The sequence below is a fragment of the Phaenicophaeus curvirostris genome, chromosome 6 (genome assembly GCF_032191515.1).
Source record: "Phaenicophaeus curvirostris isolate KB17595 chromosome 6, BPBGC_Pcur_1.0, whole genome shotgun sequence".
NCBI classification, from domain to species: domain Eukaryota; kingdom Metazoa; phylum Chordata; class Aves; order Cuculiformes; family Cuculidae; genus Phaenicophaeus; species Phaenicophaeus curvirostris.
In genome coordinates, this window is record NC_091397.1 from 36204081 (window position 1) to 36216955 (window position 12875).

General features: G+C 38.9%; 1 protein-coding gene across 5 annotated transcripts in view; it reads right to left on the reverse strand.

The window, feature by feature from the left end:
• Window positions 1-437: 437 nt before the first annotated feature.
• CDK13 (cyclin dependent kinase 13) overlaps window positions 438-12875 on the reverse strand; it is a 47661-nt gene continuing 35223 nt past the window's right edge. Inside the window, exons 10-14 of one of the 5 annotated variants that reach the window (XM_069859789.1) lie at window positions 11189-11305; window positions 10128-10259; window positions 7740-7891; window positions 4215-4595; window positions 438-3108 (exon numbers count right to left, since the gene is read on the reverse strand). In XM_069859789.1, the coding sequence (XP_069715890.1) occupies window positions 2252-3108; window positions 4215-4595; window positions 7740-7891; window positions 10128-10259; window positions 11189-11305 (1639 nt within the window). In that variant the 3' untranslated portion in view covers window positions 438-2251. Of the gene's footprint in view, window positions 3109-4214; window positions 4776-7685; window positions 7892-10127; window positions 10260-11188; window positions 11306-12875 lie in introns of all 5 variants that reach the window. The other 4 variants (XM_069859786.1, XM_069859788.1, XM_069859787.1 and 1 more) reach the window with 4 other exon arrangements.

Sequence of the window (12875 nt, forward strand, 5' to 3'; positions counted from 1 at the left end):
ATTTCTGTATTGGAAGTCAAATCATTAAGACGTCCGAGATCTACGTTTCATTTTAACTTACCTGCTTTTTTAGCAAACTGGCACCTGCAGCTACATTTGAAGTGCAGAGTAACATCAGACTGCACATCTTTAGTGAAAATAACTGCCTAAGAGCTCTGAAAGTCCTTTGCCTGATTCTGAAAAAAACAGTCAAGTGTGTATTGCTGTGGGATTGGTTCTTTGTAATAGTAAATAAAAAGCCTTAGCCGACACTGTTAGCACCTAAGTGGCACCAATGATTCTTGCCTTTAACATTTTACTAGGAGGAAAATGCTATAGGGGTGTCCTTACTCAAGGAAAACTATCCAATGTGCTGTCATTCACACATGAAGCTTTTGTTTTTTTCTTAAGCACAAGCTGTTCAGGTCATAAGTGTTTGTTTCTGACCACGCCACTACTATTTTCCAATCGCAGGCTTTTCTACCGTGTCTAAATGAAGGCAACTGCCAGACTTACACGGACATCGTGAGCAGCATGACACTCTCCATTTCTCATCTGCCAGATCCTCAAATGCTACCCAGTTTATCGAAATGAGTTTCTCCATGGTCTACAATGTATTAGTTAGCTATATCGAACCAGGATCATCAACTAAAACAAAAGAAACACACCAAGAAACTTTGGCTTCTATTCTGAAAATCCAAAAAGTCACTGACAAGACTACATTTGTAATAGTGTAAGTAGAAATTTTACTTTTTAAAAAGTAATAATTAAACACTCAGTTACACAAGGTACCGATTTGTCAACTGGATAATCAGTTGGAAAGATGTTTCCAATATGGGCTTTAAAACATTCTTTTACGTACATGCAGAATATAACCACATCTCGTCTCTGTAGGAGAGATACCTCTTGTTGCCAAAGGAAAAAAAAACCCAACTAAACATGCTGGAAGCTGAAATTAATGAGGAATGGCTCTTGGTAAGAGTTTTAACTACAGTCATTTTATCAGTTGCTCAGAGAGACTAAATTCCAATATTAAAACGTTCTGTGGAATAGCAGATAAAGAATTGGCACAATCACAAATTTACAGAGCATTAGAACTAGCATCAAATATTTTGCCGTTGCTTTAAATACTGGCCATTTTTCCTTTGGTTACTTCCTATAATGCAGTAGTTGTGGTAAAGAGAATTCAGCATCGGCTTTTCACACAAAGTAAAGTGATTATTTGCTGTTGATATTTAAGAGGAAAAAAAACTTATTTCATCACTTGGTAAGGACATATAAGGTATAGTTTATTTGGCAGAAGAACTGAAACACCTACAACAACTCCAAGCGGGAGCCGAGGAAAAACTGCACTCTTCATTCTTCCTCACTTTCATTGTTTCTCATGAAGTTCAATTTGGAAATTACAATTTTGTCAAGATGAGATTAGATTTCTAAATAACTGGCCCACCTGAAGTAAACAGCACAAGGTTATGACCTATATGAGTCACTATTATTATCTGAATTTTCCTGTTAACTACCTAGGTTTAGGTGTTATTTTCATAACGATCTATAAAGTACTTCCCAATTTTTGCAGACCTTAAGCTTACATGTTAAGGCACTTACCATTCAAGTAACACAGTTTTTATATAAACAAGCCTGGGAGACGGAGAGAACATTTTATCAGAACATCCATTCTTTTTTTTTTCCCTTGAAAGAAAAAAAAAATAACATTGACCAAATATTTATAAAATTTTGCATCAAGAGAAAGGTATGTGTTTTATTATCTGAAATGAGCACGAAGTACACCTTCCACAATAACACTGAGAGCAGTGCAAAGACTGACAGTGACCTTTGACTAAAGGTAGTTCAGTAAAAAGAAAAATACCAAATAAATCAGTGCCCTGCTTTGATTGTTGTAAAATCTTTTTTTGTACATAAAAGTTGGTCCAAACTTACAAAAAAGCACAAATGTGCATAGTTCAGAAGATCTGAAAGAGTGCCATAAAAAGCTGATGTCCCTAAATTTAGCATCCACTTAAAACTGCCAAAATACAAAATAAAATTCAGACTAGTTTGTGAACATGTACAATCAATTAATCTAGTTTTCAGACAGCATGGATTTTAAGCATTTTTAATTTTTCCTACTGTATGCAAGACCCTTTTCCACATAAAAATAAAGCTGTTGAATTAACATTATTCAAGTCTGTTGAAGTGCTGCTTTAAACTGCAGCTAGGAAAACAGAAAAAGTTTTTCCAGATAAAAACGATGTGCCTGAGGAAAAACAGATACTCAATATGGTAATCCTCTGCCTCGCCCTCTCAGTCCAGATGTGCTAATGTGTCCCCTGTATCCTTGGGAATAGCCCGGTCCTTGGGCAGGAGAAGACCAAGTCTGTCCATGCAGGTGGCTGATGCCACTGGGATTTTCCTGTAAGTTACTCCCATAGCTATAGTTGTGCATCTTTGTGGGTAAAGAGTGCGTACTCTCTGGCCCTGTGGAAGCATCACTGCTGCTCCCCAGAACCGGGATTGGGCCGTGGCTGTATTCAAACCTGTGGTCTTTATCTCCACTAAATAGCATGGGGCCAGTGTTGAGGTAAATGTCTCCATAACCAGTAACTGAGCTGGGAAAGGATTCCGAAAAGGCCGATGGAGGAGGGGCACCACCAGAGTGAGATGAAGAAGTACTGTAGTTATCCAAAGACTGAATATCTGAGTTTCCAAGGAAGCTCCTCCTTTCTAATGCTCCTGATGATCCGCTTCCTATTCCATCGCTACTGCCGTAATGGGCAGATGAGAAGGAAGATGATCTAAAGTTATCCTTGTAGTCAGGGCCTGTTACGTAGGAGTCTCTAGGCTGATAATCCACGCTCGTTTGTACTGGCTCCTCTGTTGTTGCCTGAGCTTGATGCTGAGCAAGCAGCTGCAGAAGAGCTGCTTTCACTCCTGCATGAGGATCTGTTCCTGAAGAGTTAGTTATAGGCAAATGCTGGTTCTCTGTCCGATAATCAAGGTCTTCATCAGTGAGAGGCGGAGGTTCTGGTGGCTCTGGAGGACGCTGGTCTGGAGGCAAGATCCGAGGGGGTTCTTGTTCAGGTGTTCGATTTAGAAGCCTCATCTCAGACTGCCTAACCAAATCTTCTTGACCTAAGCAGATGAAAAAAAAGAAAAGCTATGGAATAAAACATGCAACAAAAATACCAGAAAGGAAAGGACTCTTTCCTGGAATGATACAGAGGTTTGTTACTTCAATTCGTGTTAACTTATTAGTTAAATTTATTGGTAGTTGGACAGATTCCTCTGGATAAAGTAACAGGTCAGTTGCCTCAAGAGGACAATGCAGATTTCTCCTGAAAGTAAATTACCAGGCAAGTAAGTAAGAAAAACAGTACAAGTTCCTTGAAAAAAAAACCCAAACAAACTCAAAACAAAACTCAAGCAACACAAAATCTCTAGAAAATTCGAAGAGGGATCAGAACAGACTTGCAAACAGGAATAAAAGTCCAGAGGGATAAAAGGCTACCCTACGAAGGAATAGCAAAACTTAAGGTTAAAAAAGTGAAGTGAGCAAAAAAAACCACCCACCACCCAAAATACCCTCAAACAGCCCCAAACTGCTTCAGGCTATTTCTTTCAACACCTGAAAACACCGCAGAGCAATTCGTAGGCCACCATCTAATAAAACAAAAAGAGCAATCAAAAAAAGATATGACAGAGGTCTGAACTTTGAGGAGGCTAAGGAAACCACTATCATACCCCAGTGGAAACGTTTAACTGTGTTTGTTAGTAACAGTTATGGGTAGCCACATAGAGAATCTGACACTAAGAAATTGCTGTAGCCAGCATTAAAAACAAAAATAAAATACCCTCCCCTACAAACTGGTGTTACCTAGACACAGTCAAGACAGGCAAACTCCATCTATGAATTCACTACAGATGATTGTCTTCACCATACACATCCCTAAGAAAAAAACCAGCCCCAAGAATAATGATCAGTGTAACAGTTTAATCAGAAATAGTACCAGCACTTGTGTAGCTCTTATGAGTGGGAACCATCTTTTGCTCTGCGCGCATGGCCTCTGTTACAGTAGGACACATTCTACAATGCAGACTCAAGATGTGACAAAATCAATTTAACCATCTGTCTCGTACTCAGAGAGACTCATAAGATTAATGTGTTAACTCTTATCCCCAAACTACTAAGTCTCCACCGCTCAAAGTAGCTGCTGGTTAGCAAGAAAGATCTTCAATACCTGCAGACGTATATAACGACTTGATCAGATGTGGGTAGCCGGGTGCTGGAGATTCCACGTCGTCCCGGCTGACAGACACAGGAGTGCTGGGCTCTGGAGGCTGCCTGAGTTGTAATGACATTTCATTTCCTGATCCATTTTCTTTCTCCTCCAACACAAAATCTTTTTGTTTTGTTTGCTGAGCCTTTATTAACTGAGACAACAGAACAGCAAATGCACTCTGCACAGCTGCCTGGGCAGCATCAGTCTCAACTTTAGGCTGACTCAGCTGAGCAGGTGGTACAGGAGGCTGCGTGACAGTCGGCTGTTTTAGAGGTTCCTGTTCTGGTGGTGGTGGTGGAGGTGGCGGCGGCTGCTGCTGCTGTTCTGACTGTTTCTCACCTGCTGACAAAATTCCAGCAGGAAGATTTATTTTATTTAGTTGCTGCTGAGTCTCTGGATTTACCTTAATATTCAACACTTGGGCAAACTGTGCCAAACTAACACTTGTTTTAGACTGTAGCAGGTTTAGCAGGATTGCCACTTCATTCTGGTTTAATTGCTGTCCAGTGCTTGTTTTTGCTAAAGACAAAAAAGGTGGTTTTAAGTATTATTTAGAACTGGCATATTTCAGAAACTCAAAAGTAAGGCTAATCTAGCACGGCTGACAACTGGCAAAGCATGGATTCGGATGAGACAGAAACAGAATGCTTGGGGTTCATCTATAGGAAAGGGAACAGTAAGACCCAATATAAAGGAAGTTACTTTGAAGGGATGCACACACGCACTTGGACAGATGAGAAACATCAAGCTAGAGCTCTATTTTCCACAACATAACTAAGCTGGGGCTTAAGGCCTCCAGCTTTAGACAGCTGTAAAACTTCCAGTTCCCACAGAAGTTCCTATCTTTGACATATCACATCCCTCTGTTAAAAAGTGGCCACCTGCAAAACTCATTTCCAGTCATATTCTGGCCCATTCTAATTCAGCATCTGGACTCTAACACCTGCTCAAGTGACCAGGCTCTAGATGATGCGGAAGCTTGTGGTATAAATGCAAAAGCAAGTGCTGAGTTTGAAGGACAAGAGGCCAATCATTGAGTAGCAAGAAAATACAGGTTTGCGATGATTATACAATATCTTGAATGAATGGAGTTTGCCACAAAGAAGAGCTCATGATGATACAGGGGAATATGAATAAGGAAGTCAGAACATCAAATTAGTTTTAGTTTCAAACATCCACTGCGATAGTTTATTTTGAAAGAAAGGAAGCAGCATGGATTTCAACATGCCTTATGAGTAGATGACTGGGGGAAGAAAGTAGTTTAAAATTAAAAAATGAGAATGTGACTGTGCTAGCAAAGCCCTGAATTTTTTTAACCCAAATCAACATGAGCACACTAACCTCTCCTATCCCTGCCATTCTGCTAATTTACCAATATAATAATTCATAGCAGATTCAAAGTCATGCCTGAAAAAATAGTCTCACAAAAACAGTCTTGCAATGCAAATACTTAAAAAGAGTAGCACAGCTGGAAAGTGCTGCAAAACCCACAACACACTACCCTATTTCTGGATGTGCACCAGGATACAAGCACTTGGAAACTACTCAGGTAGGATCCAGAAACTTCTACAATTTTATATGTTAATATAAATATAAAAATAAAATAATTCTTTTATCTGGCAGCAGAGGGAAAAAAAAATCCCCTTCATTTCTAATGCCTTGTACTGCTGGCAGATGTCATGCTTAACAGCTGATTTTTTAACATCTGAGGATGGTAAGCTCAACACTCAACTCAAGACTCCCAGCGAAAATTCAGCAGAAAAATGTCAAGTAGGAAAACTAATCTACCTATTCTATACTTTTTGGTTAGTTTCAAGTCCATTGCAAAAATGAACTATACGCTGGAAAATCGGTTAGTATCTACTAAAACAGAATTACTGAGTTCGATATAGCTCCTGTTAAGTTGCAAGTCCCATTCATGGATCTGAACACTAGCAGCTGATCCAAGGTTTTTTAAGCTCTTTCTTTGGGGCGCTCAGAAACAAATCCAAGTTTTGTTTAAAGCATGCATTTGCATATGGAGTTCTTTAGTGTGCCTTAGCAATGATATCTAAGGTGCCTTGTGGCTTCCAGAAGTGTTTTGCTTAATGTAGAAAACAGCTCTGGGCTGAACCATTTAAGCTCCACTGAAAACTAAACTGTCTTCTTTTCTAGCTAGATATATTTTTCTGTATACATAAGGGTAAACAGCAATTAAGGTCTGAATGATTCCTTCTCCATTTCTTTAGTTTATTTTGCATGGGTAGTATTAATGACTAAACAGTATTCTTTCATCAGGCTATCCGTTATAAAAGCAGAAAGAAAATAACTACTATCTTTTGGACTCCAAACCTCTATAGTTTTCATTTGCAGGGCAAAAAATGTAAGGGCTACAGAAAGTCATGCTCAAAAATGCAGCCAAAACTTTAGCCTAAACATACACAGTGGCAGAAGCTCACAGCTTGCTTACAGCAAGGAACAGGGTGAACAGGAGCAAGAGGCAATAAATTGCAATAAAATATAGTCAAAGAACTATTTCCATGCATCTTTGCACAGCGTATTTGGACCTCTGCTCTACTGTTAAGTGAAGAGTTGATTCAAGACCATTAGTACTAAAGAATTTCCAGGTCCTCTGAAGGCACTTACTGTTTTTCTTCAGCTAAACTCTTCTATCAGAGCCTTCAGATTTATGGTCACTTTGTACAAGTAAAAATTGTCTAAATTAAACTTATCAGGTATACATTTGGTATTGCTACTCTGCATATTTCTAAATATAATGAGGGAACTATCACTGAACTGCTGAGTACCTCAAATGGTGCCCACATAGGAAATCATTACTTTACTCTTCATATTACACCCATAAAATTGGTCTCTAAGCAAGATACTTTGGTTAAGTTTCAGAATTAATGGCTATGCAATCTATAGAGGTAGCTATTTCTTGTTATACCAGGTTTTGGGGGGAGGTGGGTTTGGTGTTTAGTTTTTGGGTTTTTCTACAAGTTGGCTCACCTCCAACAACTTGGAATGCTGAAGATTAACATAATAACATGCAGAGGTAATCTGTTTCATTTGAAATGATCACTGTTCCAAAGTCTGTCTTCTGAACAGTTTATCAATACCAATAATGCTCCTCCAATCTATGAAGACTGTGAGGAACTTAAGGCAGCAGCTGGCTCGTGGCATTATGAAGAAATTACAGATGAGCAAGAGATAAAATCCCCTCAAAATACAGAGCAAAGTAGTTGCTCTGATCAGACTGAAAAATTAAGTAAAACTTAAAAAAGCACCTAGTAACCAAAAATATAAATCTTTTGTAACAAAGATTTAACTTACAATACTGTTCCTCCCTCAAGAATCCAGGAGACGTCAGTACTTTGAAAATAACATCTAAAATTTCTAGAGGTGCAATCCAAGTAGAAGGTTATTATAAGAACCGAAAATATTACTGACCAAGTGCTACACTAGAGTTGCCCTGAGTTTTGAGTTGGGAAGAAGTTTGCATGCCTTGTGGGGTGTTGGTTCTGCTCTCATCCATGCCTAGAGACAGGTCCTTCCTAGGGACTTTAGCTGCTGTTGAGTCATCGGTCATGCCCATCTGCTTCTGTCTTCTGCGTTTCTTACTCCACAGCTCGTGGCAATCCTGCCACAAAGGAAGGCTGCAAAGAATAATTAGAGATAATCAGTTTTATCCCAGATTTGTTTATTTTTTTTAAAACCAGGCAGGTAACATAAATGCTTGAATTATACATAATGTAATGTAGACGAACCAAGTGGAGCTCAGTAATGCATCAAAAAACACTGAAAGCTAGCAAAACCTCAGATCTGCTTTTTCTGGCTGTAACCTTTTAATTGATTGCCTATTTCAGAAGCACAGGTCCCTCAGGGAGAAAAGGGGAACGCATATCTTAAAATGATAATCAATGTTGCTTCCCTACATTATTACTTATGAAAAGCCTAATAAATTGTCTGATCCATTACTTCAAAATCAATGCTGGATACTGGCTACAAATCAGAAATTCCAGAGTAACAGAAAACAGAGTTATCAATATGAAAGCATTTGTTCAGAGTCCAGGTGACCAATTTATTTTGTCTGCTTATAAAAGTACTTCTACCTAATGAGTTCAAATATTTGTCCACAGCAACAGACATGGCTATCTAGTGTTTATGGTTGTAAAGCACAGAAAACCAAGAAAGCAGGAAAATAAAAAAACCCACAGAATAAAGAGTTGCTGGAATAAACAGCCCTGGACACTAGCAAAGTTAGGATACTAAGAAGAAAAAGGGGTATCCCAGTCCTTTAAGACATATAAAAGCAGAGGGAAAAGTCTCAAGAGGAATTGATCTGCCACCAGTTCTGTCCTTCTATTACTGTTTCCTGCAGGCATCCCAGTTCAGATTTCCCAAGGAACACAAGAGATCCATCCCATAGATAAAGGAAATAATGAGATAGGCAGTAAAAATAGTGCCTTCTGTTCTATTACATATTAGTAACTGTCTGAGCAGTGATGGATGACAAGAGCCACTGGAAAGGCAATTACAACAACTACTTCCCCCCCCGCCCTCCCCATACCACATCAAAGACCTGCCAGGCATTTAGTCAAGAACAACTGGGAACAAGTAAGAACTCATTGTGAGAAGTATCCTACAGCCCTCGCAGTCAGCACCATCACTTTCTTTAAATGAAAAGCTGTTTCTTCCCAAAGCAGAACTTCAGTCTTTCAAGAGAAGTCAATGCTTTCCTGGGCGCACACTGTCAAAAGTGTTGTTCCTCTTAATTTTTTAGAGCACCAATGACTCATTTGTTTTGAATTTCCATATCTTGGCTTCGAGAAAGGATGCACTACCAAGCCCCTGAAAAAACCCGAATTATCTCCCCTTCACTTACTTGAAAACGTACACAAGCAATGTGCTGTACAAAGTGGTTCTGAGATATTAGCGAACAGACTACGATTGCTGATTATGGATACTCAGACAGTGATACCTATGGTCACATTCAGGCAATGAAATCTCTCAGCCTCATCCATCAGGAGCATGAGGAAGACCAATGTGTACCTAACAGGTAACTCTCAAAAGATTTTTAATAAAATTCTTAAGATAAAACTCAAACATTTTTCCCAGGTGGTAAGTGATTAAAAAGAAGTTAGTACAGGGCTGCCTTGAAGGTACAATTTAATCAGACGATATTAGATGTTCTATATTCTTACAGTTACCTTTGAGGGAAGACTGAAACCTACAGATTCTATAATACATTTTCATTGTCTTCCTCAGGGCCTGTTCCGACAGGATTTGTACTGATTAACGTGACAATTAAGTCACTGCAAAAATCCTACCAGACATTGCAATACAGTTCCTCGCAGAGAAACCAACAGAAAAAACCCTGCACAAAGTATTTCACTTCTGCCCCCTGTAAAACCAAGAATCTTATCTGGCACAGGAAACTGTTTATAGTATTTCACCTTAACTCTCAGGTACCTTTGCAAAATTCTATACCCAGTGACATCCTACCATCAAAGGAGGTAATTCAGATTCACGAGAGAACTCAAAACCCTTGGAAAAAGTAGACACTGATAAGCAGAGATAAAAGGGAAATTAAGGGGTTTCAACATTAGAAACGTCCATAAAAGTATATTTTTCAAAGTTACTGTATCAGGAACTAGTTCTAGGAATAACAAATGAAGCAGTTCTCAGATCTTCCAAACCACTGCTATCATGGTATAAGAGTCACTCAGTTACACAACTATTTTAGTGCAGAATCACCATCGAACAACTGCATGCACCAACTGCTTTTTGTTCTGCCACCATCTGCTTTAACTGAAACACAATGAGCTTAATGAAATCAGTGCATATTCACATTTTGTAGACGTAAGGACCGTTACAAAGGAAACTACTTACTCTGGAGGAGGCATTTTAGATGGTTCCACATCTCGCAAAAACTCACACTGAAGAGCTTGTTCAGCTGTGCAGCGCTTGCTGGGATCCAGAGCAAGCATATAATCAAATAAATCTAATGCAGCTGGAGGGATGCTACAAAGAGCAAAATGGAGAAAAAAAATCACATTTTTATTTTGAATCACACACTTCTGTGCTAAACGTTAATAAACACATCCCTTCCAAAATAAGTAATCATTAAGTCCTTAGATAAGTTACATCCTAAGAAAACCCACTCAAAACTTGAGCTTAGTAGTAAAGGCAAAGATAAATTTTACCTCTTATTACCTGTACAAGCATATAATCCAGTATTTCTTTATTTAATTGCTTGAAACACTGTCCTTACAAAAAAGCCCACACCCATTTAAGCCAAGACTGTTACTTCACATGTTGGAATTTAGCACCCGGAGAGCTGTAGTTTTGATTGGTCCACAGAGAAAAACTGTGTTGCTATAAAGGCAGAAGTCTTATTAATATGAGCAGGATGATACACTTCTCCTAAACCCACAGTAACTGAAGGAGGGGAACGAACCCTTTAAAATAAGCTTACAGCTGGTTTTTGTAACTTTCACATGTGATGTTCACACAGAACTAGTCCAGTGGTAGTACTTCAGAATAATGGTTCAGATAACTCCTCTCTGTTCAATGAATGTATGACCCAAAGGACTGTAATGGTAACCAGATTACATATTTAGCTGTAGCCAGTTGTCCTAATAAAAAACAATTAAGTACTCTGAGGTCTTTTCTGGACAACAAGCAGGTGTATCAATCATGTAAAACAAATGTTTCCTTAGGTGAAAGCTGACAGGCAGTTCAAGTTTTAGGCATTTCTTCCCCTTTCTTGAAGCTCCTATTAAATAAGGGTTAATACAAGCTCTGTGGGTATCATAGGAAGGTTAAGAACCTAAAGCCATTTTTCTTTATACTTAAATCTATGTTTATTCTCCAGAAAATAGTGGAGTTCATAAAGTCTCCAGGAGAACTTAATGCTATTACAGTTGACTAAACTAATTCTTCATCCTTACAAAGCAAACTCTTCTCTCAGTTTTCGACGATACTGCTTCTTTGGTTTCATTGTGTTGAAATAAGCTAATTTTATAACATCAGGCCACACCGCTGGACAAGGACTCCCGCAAATTCGGCTGTACCAAAAAGAAGGGAAAGAAAGGGCATGAGATCCAAAACCACAAGTGAGCACAGCTGTCATTTTGTTCTTGCACAGACAGTCAATACAAAAATACAGGTTCTTTTAGCTAAGATTTCTCTACGGTGCAGTGCCCGACACCGTAATAATGATGAACTGCCTACAAAAGGCAATCACCCTGCACAGGCTAACCTTAAAGTAGTCCGCTGTTTGTCTCATCCCATCCCAGAATTCCTCCACAGAAATATTGTGAAAAACTTAATCAACTGTGTCTGGACAGGTATATGACTTCGAGAACTGGGTATCTCAGGTTTAGAGTGCTCCTTAACTTTATGACCTTAGCTCTCAATGCCAGTAAAGAATGTGACACCAAATGGCTGAAAAAGCACTTTTCACCAACAAATTTAAGACTTAAGAGAATTTAGTTGACACAGAAGACACAAGAGGGATGAAGTGGACCCACATTAAAGCTTAATGGCAGAAGCAAGATCTGACTCCCTAGGAAACGTATATTTTTTTACTTTGGTTACAAGTTTTAAATATCAAGACTCATCTGTCTCCACCAATGGGAGCTGTGCATTCTCATTCCTCCCTCTTTAACCTCACCATTTTTGTCCAATCGAGAACTAAGTACATGTTGACCCACACCACACTTCCGAGCAGAAGATCTGAAGAGGCAATTTACCACACTTACGAGGTTTAAAGTGTTGCAAGACATCTAGCAAATACATTTCCCTAGTCCACTCCTCCCATTTAGTTGATGTAAATGGTTACTTAAGAGGTCTAGCGATATAGGAATCACACCCCAAATACTACGCAAGCCACTCTGACTATATTTGTTGAGGTATGCAACTTTGGGATGGAGTGGGGGAATTTCTTTTTTCCCCGTAAGAATTTACTTCAGCTCTATCTTTGAATGTTAAAGTTAGAAAGAATAAGTGTAGTGCTCTTGACTGCAATATGATGGTGGTAGAAATGTTGATAAAAATTGATATACTGCCTTTAAGCAGCCAAAAAAGCACAGTAACAGAAAACAGGAAGAATGAGTTACGAAAGGTACCTGCTAGCCTCCTTCCAGTACAAGGAAATAGCAAAATTTCAGTTTGCTGTACTAGAGGTACAACATAAAGACAAAACTTCAAATGACAGCACTGTGATGTGCTTTAATGCCATCTAGCGCTCAAAAGCAAAAATTCCCAACCCATGAGTTTAGTTCTCCTTAACACTGAGGATGGCTGCTGCTAAGCTTCACACCTCCCAAAAACTTCACTTTTCCAGGCCAGCTAATAAGACATTACACATAAATTCTACTGTTTACTTCGTTTTGAGAAACACCTCAATATATAATTTTGTAATCTACTTTAAAAATTAAATGAATAAAAAATGTCGACCATTTATAGTTCAGGTTCTAAGATCTACTGGCCTCACCCTCTTTCCTGTGTTTCTAGGAAGAGGACTCTCCTCATTTAAGAGGTCAATTATGATATCACAATAAAGAGCAATTTTTGCTTGCTGAATAAAGCGGGGGGTGGGGGGAAGGCAGGGAGGGAGGGAAGATGCACTGGTTC